Source organism: Carassius gibelio, chromosome A7, assembly GCF_023724105.1.
Source record: "Carassius gibelio isolate Cgi1373 ecotype wild population from Czech Republic chromosome A7, carGib1.2-hapl.c, whole genome shotgun sequence".
Classification (NCBI taxonomy): domain Eukaryota; kingdom Metazoa; phylum Chordata; class Actinopteri; order Cypriniformes; family Cyprinidae; genus Carassius; species Carassius gibelio.
Window position 1 is genome coordinate 31349760 of NC_068377.1, and position 23593 is coordinate 31373352.

Below are 23593 nucleotides of genomic sequence, written 5' to 3' on the forward strand. Positions count from 1 at the left end.
TTTTTTAAGGTTGGAGCTAAACTCTGAAGGAAAGTTGACCTCGAGGGCCAGGGTTGAGAACCTCTGCAATAAAGGATTGGCATACCTGTATAGTATTTTACTTTATGATCATCGTCACCAAAAAAATCCCGTACTGAGTTCACACCACAGCAGTCAGTTTTCTTCTCCACACATAAGTCACATTCAGTTTGTGAATGAAACTTCATTTTAATTTGTAATGTCAAATGCCTAATAGTAAAAACAAAACAAAAACAAGTGCTTCTTTCTTAAGTATTTATTGTTTTCTTCAAACAAACCATAAACCCCAAAAAACTATTTACATAATTTTCAAACATTATTGTCAATGGTTTCTTATTACCTTTTTTTAATTGTTGCATCTCTGGAAATTTCAAAAGACATCCACCTCAGATGTGTGATAGCATTGATGACTAGCATAAGATTTAATAGTTTAGAATCAGCCAATGCCTCTGATATTCAGCTGATCACTTTACCATGAACACACACCTCTGTGACAGTCAATACAGTATTGCTGCTTCACACACTAAATTAATAAATATAAGAAGCATGTATTTTTATCATCACAAACATTTTAAACCATGGATTTTTGCATACCAGTAAAGACATTAGGCATCTCTAGTTAAATCTGACCTTCAAACCTTACACAATTATCTTTAAAGGGCTATACTTACTATGATAATGTCGTGCATCACTTACACCAACAAATCCCATCCTTTCTGATCTTAAGCTCAGTAACAGCTGAAGCTGACCCTCAAGCATGTGTTAGTAAAAGTACTTCTGCACAGACATCTTTTTTTTGAGATCAAAAATGAAAACATTTAATATTTCTGACCTGGAAACAGTTTTTGCCTCTAATATTGAAACTGCAAAGCACTGTTTGTACATTAGGTTGTATCATCAAAAATACTTGCCCATTTAAAACCAAGAAGTAATTGCATGTCTTTTGTGGGGATAATTTGTAATGTCACAAATCATTTTGCAGGTTCATAATGTTTCAAGGGTTTATTAAATAAAATCACACACTACAATCACAGAGCTAGTCTCGCTGACTATTAACACTTTTTTTTTTTTGCTTTACGCATCTTAAGTCTGCCTTAATAGGCAAATCTGAACTGTTAAGGCATGTCATTAAAAGAGAAGAAAAAAAAAATCAAACCTGAAACCCAGCAGAGAAAGGGAAAAGGGTTAGGGATATATAGATTATTTACATGGCAGCCAGAGATGAAGTGTAGTTGAGCCATGTCAGTGTTCGTGTAATCAACAATACATATTTGGATGTGTATGTTTGTGTGTGTGAAGGTGTATTTCAGTTATTAATAATGTGTGCACAGTGTTTAACCCTGGCTGCACTCGAGCAGAACTATTCTGTGCATGTTTGAGATCTCATAGTTCTCTGTTCCAGCATTCACAGTTCACTCCCTCCTCCTAGCAAAGAAACATGTTCCTCTGAGTAGTCCGAATACGGTGCAATGAAGCTGCAACCCTCCACTTCCTCCTGGGCTTTTAGTTCTCGTCATGCAGTCGTCATTTCATGTGCTGTTTGAAATTCCTGACCTTGGGATCTATCTCTGAAAGATGAGAACAGGACACGATGCACTGGAGAGTCTCGGTCTTCATCTGAAGATCTGGAACAGCAAAGATCTAATCAAATCAGAGAAAAGGAGGAGGAATTAATTGGGTTGCCGAGTCATTTTTTGTTAGTTGAACAAACCTTAACCTGAAGTTGCTCAACAGTTATTGCTTTAGGATAGGAGGAAAATCAATAAATTAATGAAGCAATTAATGAATTAACATATATAACCAAACAAATGTGAATAAATAAATACTATTCATTACCAAACAGACGGTCTTGTAGGGCAGTAACTACTTCAAGCCAAAGGTGAATTTCAGCCATGCAGTCAGCAGGTGGCGGTAGAGCTTTATCTCCAATACACACTCAAAGAAAAAATGTTTTTTTTTTTTTTAAGCATTTCTCAGTCAATGAAATAATTCCAGTCCACAAAAAAAAAAAAAAATCCATTGGCTAGCACCCTGGACCGAGCGATTTAATCCTTTTTACATAACGGAGAACACAGTTGAGTGAATCGGTTCTCAGTCTCCATATTTCAACCAAGTTTGGAAACTGTTCGTATAGTCTTAAATATCAACATTGTTCAGTGAAAATCCTCCATGAGAAAACTCCAATGATTTTTCCTCAAGTCCCAATGTGTCTGAAACTTCCCTTATCTATACACGGTAAAGCTTGCGTGGAGACGTTCTCAAGCAGACTGAGAAACAACCACCGGAAGGAGAACGAGTCTCATGCAAGGGTGTCTAAAACTCTCCAAGAGTCCATCTGCTGACAGAAACGGGCAACTTGCGCTCTGTCTGCGTTCCCCAAGCCCAAGTGAAAGTTCCTCACAGTTTTGAGCAAATGAGAAAAGTGCATTGCGAGGGTATCAGGGCAGTGCTAGTCCCTTTGTTAACTTATGAAGATGATGGCCATGACACCCCGTCCAAAACAATTATCTGGCAGATCTGAGGTCATACATACGTTCTCTAGTTGCTCTTCTCATCAACATCCATCATAGATGTGTCCATCCAAAATAATCCAAGCCAAAACAAAAAAAAATAGATTGGGTAAAAGGGAAAAATTATAAAGCATTCAATATGCATCTTTAAGTACCAAGAGGTCATCTGTGCGGTCTTGATTTTTGCCTTCTTTCCAGGTACATAAAGCATTTCTTCTGTGTTCATCAATGTGAATCCATTACAAAAGAAGATTAGACAAAAGTAAACAGAAGTTTGGTAAACAAAATATGGTCGCCTTTATGATTCTTAACAACACACCCTGTCCGTGAGATAAATGTACAAGAAGAAATCTTTGATGGAAATCCATTACTTGTGTTCCAGCGATCCAAGTTTGTTTCGGTCAGCAAGTTATATAGGCTGCGTTCATATCCACATGCAAAGAAAGGGTCTGACATCATGCCATTGAAGTCCCCCCCCCAAAAAAAATATTCTGAAACTGCAGAATCACATATTCAATCATCACAAAAATAAAGGGGGAAAAAAGCACCCACAAATGTCCGTGTGGTTTGTAAACAACCAAAACTCCAGTATGGAATAGAATTTCTTTGAAGTTCTCCTTTTCATAGTCCAAGTCTTTATGAACAGGATTGTAGAGGCAGTGTGTTTTTGTGGTAGCCTTTCGGGAGCGATTTTCGATTTAGCTCCTGATGATGTCCTGCTGATTACACTTTAATATCCTGTGTTGAGCAACTCCATCTACACCGTTACATTTTGGAATACATTCAACATCTTTTTAAGAAAAAAAAAAAAAAGTACACAAATGCACTTCACATGGTGGCAAAAAAAAAAAAATCCAAGACGAACAAAAAAAGTAGCAGCCCCAAGTGCTCTTCCTTTGTAGTCCAATACTTTGTTTATATTCAGATTCATATAGTCATATATAACATTAAAAGAAAAAAATGAATCACCATCATTGTCGTTGACAACAATGAACAAGTAACAAAATATAAACATTTTGTGCACTGCTAAGTGCACTTGCACAGTTTGCTGCGATCATTTTTTTTTTTTTTTAAACCAGAAATAGTCAAAACCTCAGTCACTCAATAAGAAAGTGGACAGAAAGGCAATGTTAGGTCACAACCTCCAAATATCAAACAATTCTTTCATCCGCACATCCCCAAGCTACAATAGAACTGTACAGAAATAGGCTCTTGATTAATAAGCATGGGAGGCATGTGGGGGGCGGAGCCTTCCAACAGAAACCACTCCCCTTTGCTAAAAAAAATCATGTCTCAATGGCAGCAATGAAATCTAAATCATTCTCACTTTAGTTCTTAGGCACACGTGGGGACAGAAAATAAACACACTCGCAACATACGTACCACAAGTAACCATTTCCTAAAGGTATACAAGACTGAGCTCTTCAACAAAAACAAACAGAACAATGACATGACATGTTCTTAAACCTCACAGAGGCAAGATGGAGTGGAGGCAGGAAAAGACGTCTCTTGCCCTTCCTACCATGAAAACTAAGAGTGCTGGTTGGCGCAAAATGGGCTAAAGCTTTTGAGTTTGAATCTAGAGGTCATTCTTTGTTGGGAAATTGAAGGGCTGGTGAAAGAGGATGTGTTGTGCCATTGCCCCCTCTCTCTGTCTTTCATTTGTTCATTCGTTCGTTCACTTACATACTGCACATTTACAAGAGGAGTAATACACACAGTTCCTCCTGTACACAAGCATTCACACATTCAGTTCATAGAATAAAAAAAAAAAAAAAAAAAATGGCCTCTTTTGATCATACGTCCAAGCGATAAAAAAAAAATACATTGTGCAGACTGGTATGTTTATAACACACACACATACGCACACACTCTCATTCTTGAAAAACATGCGTGCATAGACATACACACACACAGGCACACGATCACAAAAATATTCATCTATTATATCGAACTTTTTTTTATCTTTTTAACTTGCATTTTATTTGAGTGCAAATCTTCAAGTTTTATAATCAAAGTTTTTTTATAATAGCTTTACGTTTTTTTTTTTATAGAAACTTTATATATATTTATATGCATATAAAAAACAACAGTGTTCGTCTTTAAAGAGAGGATTTGTTTTCTGATAATATCTGAACTAAAACACACAATGGTCCCCCAATCGCCACCATTTCCTCCCAGCACAAACTCCAGTTCTGATTCAACACACACACACAGTATATAGATATATATATATGTGGTAATATTTTTGAAGCATACCACATAAATATACAAGTAAATCTTCTCAAAATAGAAAAAAGGAAAAAAAAAACCTATCTTAATAAAGTGCATTAGTCTGAGTGTAAGGTGCTTAATGCTGTAAGTGCCAGAACTTTTTTCACCCCCCCTTCCCCTGAAAACACACACACACAAAAATAAAGTCACACCTGTTCCCTTCCCTGTTGAATTACATTCTTCTATTCCCAGCGCAAAACCCACCCACCCCTAAACTGATACCTTACTCCTGGCTTATCCCCAAAGCCCTCTCCCTCAAAGCAGTGCACATTCGACTTGCGGAGTCTGATTAGGTGGACCCGCGGGTTTAAAGGCCTCGTGTAGCTATTGCTGTGTATTCAGTAATCCTCCACCATCTCCATCTCGTTTAGACCATACCGATCAGGACCACCATGGAATGAGTACCCTAAAAAATACAGAGAGAGACAGACAAATTCAGTTTTCAGAGGTTCTCGAGAGGATGCATGCCAAAATACCAAACAAATCAAACATACAGTGGATTAAAAGTCCACTACCATTCGAAAGCTTGGAGTTGGTAAAAATGATAGGGGTGCTCCGATCACGATCGGCCGATCGTTAATGCGCATCTCGTCAGTAAAGCCGGTTCTCTAATCAGCTGTTAATTCCATCAGGTGCGTGATTTCACATAGAGCAGCTGTTACTACACAGAGCCGTTGTTAACTGAGAAGATGCACCAAAAAACGCTGAAAATTAACGTGATTTGCGCATCTTCTCTATTAACAACGGCTCTGTGTAGTAACAGCTGCTCTATGTGAAATCACGCACCTGATGGAATTAACCGCTGATTAGAAAACCGGCTTTACTGACGAGAAGCGCATAACGATCGGCCGATCGTGATCGGAGCACCCCTAAAAAATGATAACTGATAAATCCAATATTGTAAGCACGATTATTTGGATTAATTGCACAGCTCTACCAGCTAATAGAGGAGTTACTTGTTCTGGAAACAGCTAAATGTACACAAGGAAAAAGGGTTACCTAAGATGCTTGGGTCAGAGTGCAGCATCGTGGGCTGTTTCTTCTTCAGCTTTGCTGCCTGTTCATAGGCCCCACCCCCCTTCCCAGAATGCATTGCCTGGAACAGGGCACTGGGGTTCATTCCTCGAACAGTGTCCTAACAGACAAAGAGTGTGAGAACGAGAAGCAAATATAAGACTTAAAAATCAGATAAACGACTAATGAGACTTGGTTCTGCCCATAATGCAAACACAAATCTGTTCATATAGAGTTGCACTCGTACCTGCAGAGAGAAGTTGTTCATGCTAAGTCCAGCCATCTCTTTGGAGAGCTATAAAAGAGGACCAAGATTTGCATTAGGAGTAGGCAAACGCAGACAGAAAGACTTGTCATCTTCCTGTCTCTTACACACACCTGCTGCTGCTGTCTCTGGTGGTTAGCTTTCTGTTTGGCACGGCGCTCCAGGAACTGTCTGGCGAACTCTTTGGCTTCGACAGTGTCACCCAGGTAGGAGCAGATAAAGTTCAACACTTCATACGGGGACTCCACCTCCTTCAGGTACGCCACAATAGTAGGCACTGTGAACACAAACACACGCTCACATTTCTGCTTCGAATCTCTTTGTGTTTGTTTGTACAAACAGTCTTAATGACTTCCCACCATAATCGTCAGCTTCAGCAGATGTTGTCAGAAGAGAATTAGTATTTCAGATTCATTTTTAATACAATGTGTCCCAAATGAGACAAAAGCTGGTGGGTGTGTGCAAATGCTAAAAGAGAGATGTCTTACCATCCTGGGAAGAGGAGCAGTTACTGGCGGAGGTGTTGAGCGCATGCAGCATCTGTTCACACCAGGTGGTGAAGCCGTCCTGAGACTTCACCCCCTGCAGGAGTTTCAACAGCCGCTCCTCTTCCTCAGTGCGTTTACGGCCTCTCATCATGTACTGCTCACTGTAGAAACACAGCAACACCAAGGTCATGGGTTCAAATCCCGGTTTACTTTTTGGCAAATAAAAACGATTTGAGTTGAATAAATATTTCTTATTATCAAAGTTAAAAATATGTTGTGCTGCTTAATAATGTTGTGGGAACCATGCATAAATGCAAACAAAAGATTGTATTTTAAATTACCTTTTTTGTCATTTTTGATTATGGTATAGACATTTTTAAAAACACTGATTCAGATCGATTTGCTGGTTAACCATTTAGACCATTTTTTGAACCAGTAGGGATGTGTAAATACTAAATGTGTACCTAGAACTCAAGGTATGTCGCTTTGGATTCAAAAAGCATCTGCTTAATTCATACAATTTAAAGATCTATTATAGACAATCAAATATTTGTATCTACAGATATAAAATTTATATCCGTATTATAGAATCTTCTTGATTTCAGTAAATATTGTTAAAAGAAATTGTATATTACAGCACTTTTGTGTTTATGTCTCATTTGCGAATGCAAAATTTGCTCTAGATTTTGGTATATGCCACTGTGGTTTGTGTTTACCTCAGTGAGGGACTGCTCCGGCTGTTCTTCAGCCCTATGTTGCTGCGAAGTGCGCTCTGGTTCTTGAGGGCCTCGTCCCAGATTCCCATCCCTCCTCCAGAAGGGCTGCCACCTCCACCCACCTTTCCATCCAAAGATCCAGCCGTTCCCCACAACGAAGAGGCATCACCCCACTGCAGAGCAAGACATTCATAATGCATTTTATTTGGTTTTCAGGAGTGCACAGCAGTGCGGTTTATATGTGTGTATCTTACCCTCTGCTGCTGGACTCTGTGCTGTTGTTTGTGCATTCTTTCAGCCTCCTGCTGGATTTCCAGGAGGTTGTGGGGCTTGGTCTGCTTTCCCAGCCCAGGGTTGGGTCCTCCGCTCCAGCTCGACCCGGAGCCTGAGGAACCCTGACGCTGAGTCTGCTGGAGCAACTTCACCAGCAAATCCTGTTGCTGAAAAAAAAAAAGAAAAGTTTTTGACAAATGAGATTGAGTGTAAGAGAGAAAAATATACAAATACATAACTATATAAAAAAAAAATGTTACGCCATCATTCAAAAGTTTGGAGTTGGTAAGATTTTCTTTTTAAAATTTGAAAGATGTCTCTTAAACTGCATTTATTTGAGTGTGTGTGTGTGTGTGTGTGTGTGTGTGTGTGAGAGAGAGAAAGAGATTTATTCCTATGCTGGCAGGTGAATTTTCAGAAGATTATTATGATGGTCTCAAATTCATGATTCAAGGCTCTTAAACCTGTTTGCGCCTGTAAATCTCCTCCTCCTCTCTCCTTTTCTGCTCTTCTCGTCTTTTCTCATCCCTCCGTTTTCTCTCCTCATCCTCACGCTTGGCCCTGAGTTCAGCTTCTCTCCTCTCATGTAGCTGAAAGACAATAGAATGCAGTGCAATGAGAACAGGAGTCTGAGTCCAGAGCATTTCCTCAGATCACCAGGAGAGGCCATCAGAGGTAACTCTCACCTTCTGAAGCTGTTCTAGAATTGGACCCTGAGTTGAAGAATTCATTAAGTCCCATAGACTGGCCTCACCGCCTGCTCAAGGAAAAGAGGGAGAAACTTCATTTATTTTCAGATGTGAGTGTGAGGGCAAGTTGTTCTTTGAATGTGTTCCTCTGTGTGTACCTGCGGGCTGTGAGGCTGAGGTATGCATGTCCCACATGGACCCTGTATCTGGCACTGACATCGACCTGTTTAACGAAGGCATCATACCCTGCTCTCCACACCTACATGGAGAGAAAAAAAAAAGTTTGTAACAGTATTAAATACACAAGATGTACTCCGTGACACTGTAAAAAGACACACAAACATGAACTCACCTGTTGATGAGCTGGAACAGCTGCTGTTGCTGCTGGTAAAGAGCCTTGGCAGCAGCTAATTCCTGCTGTTTCTTCAGCCGCTCCTGATCCATATTACCCTGAAAGACACAGAGAGGGCAGTTACACATTAACCCATGACAGAAAGATCAAATACATGTTTTAATGAGAGAGAGAGAGAGAGAGAGAGAGAGAGAGAGAGAGAGAGAGAGAGAGAGAGAGAGAGAGAGAGAGAGAGAGAGAGAGAGAGAGAGAGAGAGAGAGAGAGAGAGAGAGAGAGAGAGAGAGAGAGAGAGAGAGAGATGCATGAGCACATTTGGAAACAGTATTCGCATGCTTCAGGAAATTACATTTCAGTTGTAAAAACACCAATATAACTAAACAAATGAAAGATAATATTTATTATATTATTCATATTTAGTGATTAAGTACCGGTTTTAACACATCAAAAAAAAAATCTAGTGTGGTTTAAGAGTTTTTTTTTTTTAAATGGTACTTACTTTGAAAATCAGTATGATGAATGCCATGTTTTGCAAAATGCCACAAAATCAAGAATGGTATTTGTTCATTCTCTTTAACCTTATTAACTGAAGTAAAAAAAATTTTTTTTATGTTTTCACTGGCAAACTTGCCAACTTTTCTGGAATTGGGTTGTAATTTTATTTTAACAGATAAAAGGAAAAATGGCTGTTCTAATTTCTTTGCTTTCAAACATTAAACCATAGCTATTATTTGAGCAGAAGTATAATAAAAATGTAGGACCTACACAAACACTAAAATTTTGTTTTGTTTCGCTAATTACAAAATATATTTATAGTTTTATATTTTGGAAAGTGATACTTGAATACTTTAATATTTTAAGCCACCCTGCACAAATTCAGGAGTGAACAAATATGCTAATTTAGACAAACATACGTAGAGATAAACACATTTACAAACAAGCTTACGGAATTAAAATAAAAATTAGCAGACGGAAAAACTCCCCAGAATGCAAATAACCCAATTGAAAATAACACCCAGACATTGACTCTTCCACCCTGAGACTCACGGTTGCCCCCTGGGGTGGGTGAGGGCGAGGGTGGGCTTGATTCCTCACCAAGAGGGGCGGAGGGGAGGGTCCAGGGGCGAAAGGCACACGCCCCCACATCTTAATGACATCCCCCAGTGGCTGAAATCCCTCATCACAACCACGTTTAACAAGCAGGTTCATGTCGAAATACCCCGCCTGAAACCATTCACACATCTCCACTGTACTGAAAGGTCCTGAGATAGAGAGAGAACAGACAAAAGACAAGAAAAAGAGACGGTATTAATGGACTATACTCAAAACACTGCTCCATATGCATGAGTTGACCTCCTATGAGAGAATGCAAGCGTACCCTGTATCTCTCCTTGCGGGTCTTTGTAAAACCATTTCATGGCAGAGTCATGGGAAAGAGGAAGAGCAGAGGCTGTGTTTCTGCCCTCCTGAAGAGTCTGGGTGAAACACTCTTCCTCTAGAGATGTGTCCTGGAGTGCTGCCACCATCTTCTCTGCCTCCTACACACATAAATCACCTTCAAAAACTTGCTTCCGCTAAAAGAATGAAAGTGCGCTACAAACAATGCAATTTATTTAAAGAGGAATTCTACACTTTTTATAGCATTTTATTAACTATAACTGGGGCATTTATAATGTGAATCTACCTTTCTAGCATAAAAACATGCATTATAAATAATTCTAATAAAAAGCATAAATAATAATTTAGTCATAATTTAGTTTAAGTTAGAATTTTGTTTCTGAAACAAAAACATTATGAATTATAATAGAAAATATAAAATTTGTCAGTTTAGATTGAGTCTATTTATAAATGTTAATCCAGGTTTCTAGCACAGAAGATAATTGATTAGAAATAAATTATAACAAAAAATATAAATAGTTGAATTTTACAGGATCAGTTCCCTACCCTCTTCTCTAAGAATTAAGCAAATGGTTTTTGCTCTTGTATATTTAAGACACCTCTATATAAATAACCTTGTTGTGATTGGCTAACCCTCACAACTGTGAAATGTTTAACAATGACCTCAACAGGTCGGTGAAGACTGAGCATTTAATAATATAATCAATTCAGTCAATGTTAATATTAATATATATATCCGATAATCAGTGAGATATGGTTACTCTCAGAACTTGTTTTCTGTGGTACCTGTTGCAGGTGCTTCATGCCCTCATCGTCCTCAATATCACCCCCCGGTGGTGGGAGGTCAGTAGCAGCAGAGGACAAAGAGGGAGGCGATGAAGGCAGACTGGAGGAGGCACTGGGGCTCAAATCTAACATGGCCTCTAATAACACTACAAAAAGAAGACAGTACACAAGTGAAGCATCATGCATCTATACAGCTACAAGAAGAAGAAAAAAAAGGGGGAAAACACCCTTTTACCTTCACTTGGTAGTTTGTTGGGAATGGAGGGGGCAGGCTGAAATTTCTCCAGGCCAGAGGGGGCAACAGAGGGCACAGCCTCAGTGACAGGAGGTGGAAGAGTTGGAGGGACAGGAGGGAGAGGAGGAGGAGGAGGGGAAGGAGAACCTGGTTTCACTTCAGTTTCAGACACTGGAGCAGAATCAGTCACATCTGTAGAAAGAGAAGAGAGAGAGAGAGAGAGAGTGAGTGATGAAATCAATGGAACACAGATATCTTTAAAAATACATCTATTTAAAATCATATTTCAATTAAATGCACAATTTTTTAAAAACTCCACAATCCAATTTCACAGCAGTGTTTAAAGTGTATCTGTGTACAAAAAAATTATTCAGTCTGTTCCTCACATTAAGCAATCGTATACTTTTTTGCAAGAACTGTGATTTAAGAATCACATTTATTCAACTGTACAGCGTTCCCACCTTTCTCGCTTATTTCAGCTCCAGACTCATTTTTCTTCTCTTGATAAACACTGTCCTCCTCTTCATCCTCCAACCCCTGGAACTCAAACTCCTCTTCTGGAATGGGGTCTTTCAGGCCCTTCTAAGATAACAGAAGAGGGGAAAAAGTGAAGAACAGAAAACCATAGATAAGAAGTCATTAGAGACTTGATCGTATGGTCTCACCTTAATAGACATAAACGCTCCAGAAGAATCAAAGGTTCCCATTTCTCCATCTTCCTCATCTGTGCACCACTCTGGCAGACCATCTCTCTCATCCTCTGCTCCTTCGCTGCCTGCTCTCCTTCTGCCTCCCTCAATCCCTCCATCCCGGAAGTCGAAGTCAAACTTCCTGCGGCGAACTTCACCTGGACCAGAATGCTCCCGCCAACCAGCTGAGCGAGGACCACCATCTAGGAAGAAGTGGCACAAGTTTATACACTACCATTCAAAAGTTTAAGCTCAGTAAAATTGTGAAATATTATTACATTATTATTATTTATTTTTTTATGTTTGGTCAAACTGTTCCTTTTAAATGGCAAATGTAAACGTGTACAGTTACCATCTTTTCGTGAACCGGTGAGTCTCCAGCTGACACCAGTCTCTCCTGCGTCCTCCTCCTCCTGTTCCTCTCTCAGTATGCGCCAGTTGTCACTATCAGAGCGCATGAACTCCTTTCTGCCACCTGGAACCCCCTCCTCGAAACCCAGGCGCACAGCTTCTCTCCGCAGAGGTTTCTCAAAACGTCTTTCACCTCTGCAGAATGAAAAGAGGTAGAGGCTTATCAAGATGCTTTATAACAGCAATCTGAATCTAGATTGTATGCTGATGAAAGGATTTTTATACTCGTTGCGACGAGCTAATGCAACAAACTGCGATAATAATATAATTTCATAGAATTACTTTTTAAAAATTACTTAAAATAAACAACAAGAGGTAACGTAAACATGCAATTTAGACTAAATAATATTCAATAATTGAGACTACCTGTCATCCCAGCTCTGACTGCGATGCACCTCTCGAACGCTACGACCAAAACCGCCCTCTACTTCCTCACTGCTTCTTTGGTAGAATCCGATCTCTCCTCCTCTTCCTCGACCTAAACACACAGCATGACATAAACTTCAGCATCTCCGCCAATACATGAATAATTTAAATGCATGTACACATAACTAGATCAACTTGCCTCGACCGCCTCTCACGCTGCCTCTTCCTCGGTTCACCCCGGCCGGGACGGCCCCACCCCCCTTACCCATAAGCCTCAGCACAGCCACACTGTTGACAGACATGGAGAAGTTCCTCTGCAAAGAGAGAACACACATGAAAACATGACCACACCAAAAACCACAAAATCTGTGGAGATAAAATCATTGTAGTGCCGAAGGCATTTTTCATATAAGGGAGTGTTTACGGTTTCTAAAAAATGTGCTCGCCCCACCTCTTTCACAGGATAGTGTGTGTGTGATGCATGTCTAATCAGCAACAAGCTCAAAATGCCAGACGCTAAGTGTGTGCCTCTCACCTGCTCCTCTTCAGTGAGAGCCAACAGTGCCAGTGGCTGTTGAGGCTCATCCTGCAGAATAGCAGCAAACTCTTTATCCTGCATTTCTTCAGGGACCTGAAAACACACACAAGACTATGACTCACTCTTCTCTGGCAATTGTTGGATTCAAAAAAATCTGAAAAATTACGTCTGGAAAGAAAAACATTTGAAATGTACAAAAAATCTGGACTGTGCTGACCTGAGTCAGGTTTAACCCATCAACATTCTTCTGAAATATTTTGTACAGCACATTTTTTTGTATGTCCAAAAGGCATTTTGTGCCCTTATAAGGGCACAGCATCATAAGTGTTTCTGCCCTATAAGGAACTGTGACTATTCAAGGGTTAAGTTTGCGCAATGCTGACATAGCTTCCTATAACGGACACTAACTAGCCAACCTTTAGACATAGTCAAATCAACTTTCCAAAATAAGAGAAAAATCTAAACATTTCAAGGTTCACTTTTAAAAGCCGTTTTAGATTAGTATTTTTTCACAATACCAGTCCAACGCAGAGACTCTGGAGTGCCTGGATTTCTTGAAAACGCTTTTCAAACACTAAAAGTGTAATTACAACAAATATCCATGCTTGATAAGTGCATACTGAATATTTCTTCTGCAATAAAAAAAACATGGTAAATTATTATCTTAAGGCACAGTTTCTGCAGTCTATTTTTGTTGCAACAGAGCTCTGGAGCTGCCGTTGCCCGTGGAAACCTTTATGATTTGTGTCAGTACTGGTAAGAAATGTTTTGCATTTTAAAGTCGACCAGTGGAAACATGTACTAGACGCATATTGCGTGTTAAATCTCAGGCCATGTGAATGCCACAAAAGACATCCATTAAAGGGACCTGCAAAAGATCCCTCCACAATCACTGTGTCCATGAAACACTTATAGAGTGACATTTACAAACACACAGAAAGATCAACTGTCCCGAGTATCTAATAATTTTATCATATAAAGCAAATTACGTTTACAAAAGTAAAGAGATCAACTCAATGACCCAATGTCACTCAAAATACTCTTGTTCGTTCTTTGGAATTAACAACAACAAAAACAAGTTATTTAGCAGTATTTCCAGTCTGCCCTCTTCCATTTAAAGGTACAGGTTGTAGGACCTGCCACTAGAGGGCGCACTATCAAAACAATAACAATCGCGTGGTTTGATTACACTTAAAAGGAGCGTGGAATGATGGGATTTGTTGTTTTCTACCCAACTGCTGACGGCCATCAATCAGACGGAAAGATAATTCATGGATTTAACGCGAGTTCAATGATTTGCGCGAGTAAATTACATTCAAAAGTCAATGCAAAGACGCGATCAGACTATGGATCAGACGCGTCCTCGCGCGGATCTAGAGACGCAATGCCCCACGTTAGGCGTGTATGCACCATAATACTAATCTTGTTGATCATTATATAATAGCATATGTTTTCTGTAAAGATACGAATCAAAACAACTCACCTGTCAAGTAAAACACAAGCAAGTTCGGCATCTCTTTCTAGTTGACGTTTGTCGCGAAGCTACTTCCACATTTGTCCACAACACTGCTGTCATGTGGCTTACATTTTTGGGAGTTGCAAGTTTTGTAACAAAAACTTACCTAAAGTCTATACTTTAATTCTATATATGTATGTATCGTTACCACTTCCATTGTATGGAAAAATGCATAGACAAATGATAATTCAGAATGGCGTTCCACAGAACAAAAACTTGTTTGGAGCAACATAAGGGTTATTACAAATACTTTTTATAAAACTGACTGACCAATATAAGTTTTCCCAGCGGCCGATGTAGATACCAATATATAAAGACCAGGGCAACCGACCAGAAATGTAGAACAATGTACCACCAGCAATTCAGATGAAGACAACATTCTCCTTATAAAAACTTGATTTATAGAAATAATTTAATTATTATCTAACAGCTGTTAGCTGATTGAAATCGCCCAAGTAGACGTGAACAACTGATGCCTTTATTGGCAGATCACCTGGCTAAATACATTTAAAATAAAATACGTTTAATAAACAATCACTCTTATGTCAAGAGGTAAAGATGCAGGTACAATCATTGCAAACTGAATGCTGGGATATCACCTACATTTATAATAGGCCAACACAACCCAGGATTGTTTTAAGGCATTTTCCCACCTTGTTGTCCTTGACATAAAGTGCTAGCATCTCCTCTCGCCCATAACGGTATTCGGCCAACTTGTACTTTGGCATAGCAGGAGAGGCAGGAGGGGAAGACACATTGCCTCCACTGGAAAGTGCACGGAGCCTGAGAGAGAGAAAAAAAATCATTGAGGAGCAACAACGTGGAAGCTTCATTGAGAAATACTCAAATCCTGTCTACCATCTCTACATCCTGCTTTATTTAGGACTTCCCTTTTCCAAGAAAATGATGCTGAAGCTTATACTGATGCTTGGGCAGAGGAAACACCCTTAAGAACTAAAAAAAAAAAAAAAGCTAGAAGTTATGCCCAAAAAATCCATATCACTTAATTTACAACTACACTACCTTTAAAAAAAAATTGTGACAGATTTTTATTTTAAGAAATTAATACTTTTATTCAGCAAGGATGCATTCAATTGATCAAAGGTAACAGCAAATCAAGGGGCTGGAGTTGCTGTGTCAGATACCATATACAAGAACTGTGCTTACACTGTAAATAGCTCTGCTGATTGAAATGGAAGCAATCTGGTTTTGTTTTGTGTCAGAATCGCCTGAGTTTTTGTTGTTCTGACGAATCTACTTGGTGCTGACATTATCTCGCCCCCAGCATTTGACGTCAGCAGTTCCTGATTCAAGTCCAGCAGCTTTTAGGGGCCAATGCAATGTTGTTTTTCCAGACTGAAAGCACTTTTCAGCAGTGGAAACATGTAAAAATGCACAGGCTGAGGCACCTTGTTGGTGGGAAGGGGTTTCAGAGCTGTGGGTGGCTTTGTAAACTTTACATAAATACTACCCCACGGAGATAATTTGATGAAGAAAGCTTTGAGGAAGCATACCACCCCTGCATTGTACATGTCAAACCCAGGAATTCACTTCTGTTGGCCGGGGACCAACTATGCACAGAAGAGCCTCAGTTCAGCACAGGACCACGCCTAATGGTTTAATTGCTGCATAATCATTTTGTATGTGCCAAGAGGAGATACAGAGAGAGAAGGGGGTTGGAAAGAAGGGAATGACTAGAGAGAGAAAGCCTAGCAAATACATGGGGAAAGTAAAGAGCAGTGCTGAGGAAAATACTTTAAATTGAGTAGCTCGTAGCATGGTAAGGGGTTCGTTAAGATTTTTTTTTTTTTTTTTTCGTTTTTTGAGGAAATGGTAATTTTTTAAATGTATATCTGGAAAAAAAATAACAGCATTTATTTAAAAAACATTTAAACATTTGATTTAACTTTTGATCAATTTAATGCATCCTTGTTGAATAAAAGCATTGCTTCCATAAAAAAAAAGACCACCAAACTTCTGAACGCTAGTGTGTGATGGCCAAGACCTTCTATGAGAGTCCTTGATTATGACCTGTACATGTAATCCATGGCAAAAAGTAACAAAATAGCCTTTTGTCACTTTGCCTAAAGTAGCTTATTACCAGAAAATATAGTGAGGTAATAACATTACTGATTGCATTTCATTTCTCCAACAGTGATAAAAAAAAATGGAATAGAAAAAGAAGCAATGAAAAACAAATGTACAAGAAAATTGGAAGAAAGAAAAGGAAGGAAGATCTGGCAACAAGTGAAGGAGACACAGAAATAGAAAAGAAGGGATTTTACCATTCTGGGCCAAAGTTAAGTGTTTCAGCAGTCATATTCTTCCTTCCTTCTCAGAGATGAAAGTCTACAAACAAAAATACCTGAGCGTGAGTATGCAACACACTGAAATATGCCGCAATACTTCTGTTCATAAGTACACACAGATTCTTTTATTACACTGCAGTGTAATGCACACACGATTGACAGACATATCAATACAAGCAATATGTTATTCTTACCCTGTCCAGGGGAGTGGCGCAGGCAAGACTAGGCTGGACCAGGTCTGAGTGAGAGAGCTGAAAGGTTGTGTGTGTGTGTGTGTGTGTGTGTTTCAAAGAAGCCAACTCAAGAGAGACTAGGGTTATAGCTGCCTTATTCAGGGTATGTGTGCAGGAGAGCAAAAACACAAAAGTTCAGACCCGGTAAGAGCTCTCTTGTTCACAGCCAATGAAAATAAAAATAATAATAATAATCAAGCCCGCCTAAAATGAGTAATACCTGTTGGACTGCAAAAACTGCAGAGCTTTGATACTGATGTCTAAAGTCGATCGACTACAAGAAACAAACAAAATAGACGAACAGACAAAAAGAAAAATAAAAAGAATCTAACTTGTTGATAATACAGCTGCCAGAAGCAGATATGAACCCAATAAGCTTCTTTCTATCTCTATGCGTGTGTGATTTTAAAACTTTTTTTGTTGTACTGGCAATGCTGTGTGGACCAGGTCCCAGCTGGTGTCCCCGTCCTCACGCCGACAATCCCTCTCCCTCCTTTATCTGCAGGAGAAGAGAAGAAATGAACACAGGCTATAACTGAAGCCATTAAAACAGAGAAAAGAGGACAGTGCACTAGTGTTACTTCAGTATTATATAAAAAAAGTGAAGTGACATTGAAGTGACATATATCAACTATACCCCATTATAGATGTAATTAATATTCTGAATTAGCTTTTATATTTTCAATTTTCATTCTAATTGTAGTTATATTTTTAGTAATTTTGTTATGTGCCTACCTTTTTGTTTAAATACTACCATTTAGCTTTTTATTGATTGTTTTTTTTTTAGCTTTGTTTCAATGAACAAAATGTTTTGATAGTTTTTAGTTCTAGCTTTAGTTAACTATAGTAACCCTACAGTGCCCACTGCCCTACATGCTCCTGTGATAGTATCATATCAACTTAAAGACCAAGGGTACATGAAAATAATATCTCTCCATTTTTATAATATTCTGAGAGATATTTTCTTTAAGAAACGGGCCACAAACAAACCATGCCTTAGGAAACATATAGTAACATATGTTCATTTGTGGCAAAGTTTACCAAAACACTTTTGGAAAGGGGAAGTGTGCGTAACTTCCTTTGCAGGTAGATTTAGGCAAAAATCTTTCTAAATTATTGACACTGCACAACTAAAATAGTTATTGCAATCAGGACAACATGGAGATGGAAAATAAACATCCCAGGGGTTTAACAGCACCCATAGATGTCATAGCAACAGAAATATCTAAGCAACAGAACAAACCCTTGAGAATAAACAGAATTGACTGGGGGAGTTAGGCTCTTTGACATAAAGTACAATATGAGAATATATTTCATGTCAAGAAAGACACCTGTAACTTCAAATGCAATTAGAAATACACCAGTATGCATGAGAAAAGTCATAATTCATCATGGAACTAAAGCATTTGCAACGTCCATGTGAACAAGCTGCCAAATAACAGCGAATTGCTCAAGTCTGAAAGGACAAGACGATCCCTGACATATTTTCATGCACTGAATGCACTTATAAAACTACATAAATCACAAAAGCATATTTATTTTATTTTTAAGGATATTAACTTGTAAGATCAACTAATAAGGGTGTTTTTACGGTCATTTCAACGCCGTTCAGTTTGTTGCAGTCATAAAGTCTATAACAAATGAAATACAATTTGCACATACATGAATACTGCATTAACTGACACTTCTTGATTTGAAATGCTCATAAATATATTTCCAGCATGTTTTATTTGTAACAATCATTAGTCGAGTGTTTGAGAAATCCTTCTGTGAGATTATGTGGCTTCTTACACAGAATAAGGCAAGCAACATATTTCACAGTATTCTAAGCAGTGATTAAAGTTATGCTGATTAGCATTGCACTATCATATACTTTATTATTATAATAAAACTTTTAAATAGGATTGGACACAGATAAACCATATATTGTCACAGTTGTGTGTTTTTTAGTCAAGTTGAATCAATGAAAGCAGTTAAATCTTCTGTTTATTCAGCAACCGCTATAGAGTTTTCATGATTTCTTCTGAGGGGCACATTTAAAGTTTTCGTGTCTGTTATTGTGGCGACATTTCCACACCCCAAAGCGTGATCCTTACCAAATCGATCTGTGATTGTTTGTTTGACATGTCGGTCAAACGGCCTCATGGGTGGGCCTTGACCAATGAAAGCGGTCATGAATGTGTGACTACTGATCACATAACCAAGCATCACTAACAGATATGCATTCCAATCGCAGCTTTTGCCTTTGCGATTTAATGTAAATTAATTGTGCAGCCCGAGGAAAGGCCACGTGTGGCAGAAGTACACGATCCAGTGTTTACAAGTGTGGAAAAGGAGCGCCGTTCAAAAGTTGTTATATGTTGACTGTACGGCTGGGAGATATATTGAATATAAACGAAAATATCGCAATAATTTTGACGACAATTTGAAATTTTACAATATTGTGAATATCGAATATTTCAAATTCAAGCATACTTTCCCAAAATACAGGTCCTTCTCAAAAAATTAGCATATTGTGATAACAGTTCATTATTTTCCATAATGTAATGAAAAAAATTAAACTTTCATATATTTTTTGGATTCATTGCACACCAACTGAAATATTTCAGGTCTTTTATTGTTTTAATACTGATGATTTTGGCATACAGCTCATGAAAACCCCAAATTCCTATCTCAAAAAATTAGCATATTTCATCCGACCAATAAAAGAAAAGTGTTTTTAATACAAAAAAGTCAACCTTCAAATAATTATGTTCAGTTATGCACTCAATACTTGGTCGGGAATCCTTTTACACAAATGACTGCTTCAATGCGGCGTGGCATGGAGGCAATCAGCCTGTGGCACTGCTGAGGTGTTATGGAGGCCCAGGATGCTTCGATAGTGACCTTAAGCTCATTCAGAGTGTTGGGTCTTGCGTCTCTCAACTTTCTCTTCACAATATCCCACAGATTCTCTATGGGGTTCAGGTCAGGAGAGTTGGCAGGCCAATTGGGCACAGTAATACCATGGTAATTAAACCATTTACCAGTGGTTTTGGCACTGTGAGCAGGTGCCAGGTCGAGATGAAAAACGAAATCTTCATCTCCATAAAGCTTTTCAGCAGATGGAAGCATGAAGTGCTCCAAAATCTCCTGATAGCTAGCTGCATTGACCCTGCCCTTGATAAAACACAGTGGACCAACACCAGCAGCTGACATGGCACCCCAGACCATCACTGACTTTGGGTACTTGACACTGGACTTCAGGCATTTTGGCATTTCCTTCTCCCCAGTCTTCCTCCAGACTCTGGCACCTTGATTTCTGAATGACATGCAAAATTTGCTTTCATCCGAAAAAAGTACTTTGGACCACTGAGCAACAGTCCAGTGCTGCTTCTCTGTAGCCCATTTCCTGCACACGCCTGTGCACGGTGGCTCTGGATGTTTCTACTCCAGACTCAGTCCACTGCTTCCACAGGTCCCCCAAGGTCTGGAATCGGTCCTTCTCCACAATCTTCCTCAGGGTCCGGTCACCTCTTCTTGTTGTGCAGCGTTTTTTGCCACACTTTTTCCTTCCCACAGACTTCCCACTGAGGTGCCTTGATGCAGCACTCTGGGAACAGCCTATTCATTCAGAAATTTATTTCTGTGTCTTACCCTCTTGCTTGAGGGTGTCAATGATGGCCTTCTGGTAAGCAGTCTTACCCATGATTGCGGTTTTGAGTAATGAACCAGGCTGGGAGTTTTTAAAAGCCTTAGGAATCTTTTGCAGGTGTTTAGAGTTAATTAGTTGGTTAATAGCTCGTTTAGAGAATCTTTTCATGATATGCTAATTTTTTGAGATAGGAATTTTGGGTTTTCATGAGCTGTATGCCAAAATCATCAGTATTAAAACAATAAAAGACCTGAAATATTTCAGTTGGTGTGCAATGAATCTAAAATATATGAAAGTTTAATTTTTATCATTACATTATGGAAAATAATGAACTGTTATCACAATACGCAAATTTTTTTTAGAAGGACCTGTAATGCGCCGAACGTCCAAAAACAGAACATGCTATTGCAAACTGCTCTACACTCCTCTACTATGTGAGCTCTCATGAGGGCGGTTGCCAGATTTCAAGAGTTCAAATCCCCAAATCAGAGCTTCGCTGTTACATGGATAATTTTTTTTACTGGTGTATTGCTTATGATCTGAAAAACAAACAAGCTAGAGTTTAGTGATCTAAATGAAAGCATAATTCAGCCGGTCTGCGTTCCATCATGAGATCTCGACTGTTTTGTTTGCGATTGTGGTCATTGTATAAAAGCAATGTATAAAAGCACTAACTCAATTGCTGTTGTATAATAGAGAAACTTGGGCTATGGCAATGTGGAATTACTATTAGGAATTTCACTGTTATCATATTTTTCATTTGTTTCATTTGTTTTACCAGTTTTCATAATATAGACAGATATGTGCTACAGCACATAGCTCCCCATCTGAGAGGGTTTTTAGTGCCAATGGGAACTTAGTTTTATGCCACAGAACTTCTCTTAAACCAGAGACAGTAGACAGACAAACTTGTGTTCTTAGCTAAAAACTTGTAAAATAAATAAATAAATAAATACATATCCCAGTTTATTTTTTATGTTGGTACCCCCAAATGCACAGTGTAAATTGGGAATTGCAAAAAGTTGACAGAACAAATGTGTTCATTTAAAAACCAATAAGTGATCACTTAGTCTAGTTTTTTTTTATTATTTAAATGCAAACATATTGAGATATATATTGAATATCGTAAAAATTGACAATAACTAATATATATATATATATATATATATATATATATATATATATATATATATATATATATATATATATATATCTCGCCCAGCATAGTTGACTGGCACAAATTTATGTCTTTGTCTTAAAATGGTCAGTTCGTTTGCATATCCTGAATGCATTTACATTTTTTGAAACCTTAGAAAGGTCTTCATCTAGGAAAATGCCTGACCTATCCAATGTGATTGCGTAATGTGTGAAGTCATGGACGTGCATCACAGAGCTAGTGCAAGATGAGCATTTGTGGTTAAAAAGTATATATATTTTTAATTTAGAAAAAGACTGATGGTTTCGCTAGATAAGACCCTTATTCCTTGGCTAGGATAGCGCAGAGCCCTTTGAAGCTGCACTGAATCTGCAGTTTGGACCTTCAACCCATTGATCCCCATTGAAGTCCATTAAATGGAGAAAAATCCTGGAATGCCAAATTTCTTTTATACTGAAGAAAAAAATGCACGAATATCTTGAATGACGTGGGGGAGAGTAAATTATCAGGAAATGGTCATTTTGGAGTGAACTAATCCTGTGGAATAACTTACTTTTCGTCTCAAGTGAAGTCCTCGATTCACTCCAAATGCTCATGATTCTCGACTCATTGCGAATCTGACTGATCTCGATCCAAAGAGTCAGCGAGCTGATGACTCGACAACCTTTCAGACGGATTCGGTCCGGTTAGTGAGTTCAATCGAATCACTGAAAAGATCCGACTCAAAACAACGAGTCGTTCACGGATGGGACGTAACTACTAACTAACTACTCGCCATTAGGCCAGAAATATAGTTTCCTCGCGCTCAACGCAAACATACGCCCAGAAAAAAGGGCTAACGTTATTTTGTAAGACATGCGAGATGTCGGTGTTTAATACTTCTCGCGTAAAATGAAAATGACCACTTCTGGTGTCGTTTCACAACTGATTGGAGGAGGTTTGAGGGGCGTCGCATTCGCAAGGAGGGGGTGTGCGTGTGCATGTGTGTGCCCTGCCTGCACACCCCCCTCCCTGCCCACGCGGCGCCCCTCCAAACTCCACTCCGCTGCTTCCCGTGGCCTTCAACCAACGGCCACAGCTGCCTTACCAAACACAAAAAAACCTCACAGCTTAAAACAGCGCCATTTATTCCCGCACACCCAAACGCTGGCCACTTAACGTTTCATATGCACTAATATGCATTTGCTGTTCCACTGCCCTTCCCCTTTCAAGTTAGCATGAAACTTAACGCAACACCCATCTGCCATTAACGCCTCAGACATTCAAGGAGAGAGAGGTACACAGTTGCTGACCGTATTTCTGGAGCTGTCGATGCGATTTTACTGTCCAGTCACCCCGTCAAACTCGACGATCTTCACTTTGGATTCATGTGCAGTTGTTTGTGTTCCGTGCTCCTCCTCGAGAATCGTGCTCCGTGTTTACTGTTGGTTTGCTCTCTCTCTCCCTCTCCAATGGTCGGTGCGTGTTGATGTCTAGTACGCTCTTGTTGTTTGTGTTTTAGGGAAGATGGCTGTCCTACTCGGTCAGACCACGTGACCAAAGTGTCGCGTTGCTTTTAGAGGAGCGTGAAGATACTGACCCCTGTCGAAAGATTTGTATAGCCTATAGCCTATAAGTGCCTAAAGGACAACAAATACATTGTATATCCCATTTAAACAAGTAATTGTTAACTAGACTATTACTTTGTTACAATAATGTTATCAACGAACTTTGCATGTGTTGCAA

At 39.1% G+C, this 23593-nt stretch overlaps 1 protein-coding gene across 2 annotated transcripts; it reads right to left on the reverse strand.

The window, feature by feature from the left end:
- Nucleotides 1-259: 259 nt before the first annotated feature.
- Nucleotides 260-23434, reverse strand: LOC128017198 (GRB10-interacting GYF protein 1). Of its 2 annotated transcripts, none has more exons than XM_052602458.1 (26): nt 23161-23434; nt 17040-17577; nt 16822-16885; nt 15190-15319; nt 13018-13113; nt 12682-12796; nt 12483-12594; nt 12058-12251; nt 11682-11908; nt 11478-11598; nt 11017-11208; nt 10782-10927; nt 9976-10135; nt 9645-9859; nt 8600-8697; nt 8406-8506; nt 8245-8315; nt 8023-8148; nt 7540-7725; nt 7286-7458; nt 6570-6730; nt 6195-6358; nt 6064-6111; nt 5802-5937; nt 1855-5208; nt 260-1659 (listed from the first exon to the last, which is right to left on the reverse strand). In XM_052602458.1, exons 3-25 carry the CDS (start codon nt 16854-16856, stop codon nt 5141-5143), a joined length of 3075 nt encoding a protein of 1024 aa, XP_052458418.1. In that variant the 5' UTR covers nt 16857-16885; nt 17040-17577; nt 23161-23434; the 3' UTR covers nt 260-1659; nt 1855-5140. The 2 variants fall into 2 exon arrangements, with proteins under 2 accessions (XP_052458418.1, XP_052458419.1); XM_052602459.1 differs by having other exon boundaries at nt 9693-9859; nt 23161-23432.
- Between the last annotated feature and the right edge of the window lie 159 nt (nt 23435-23593).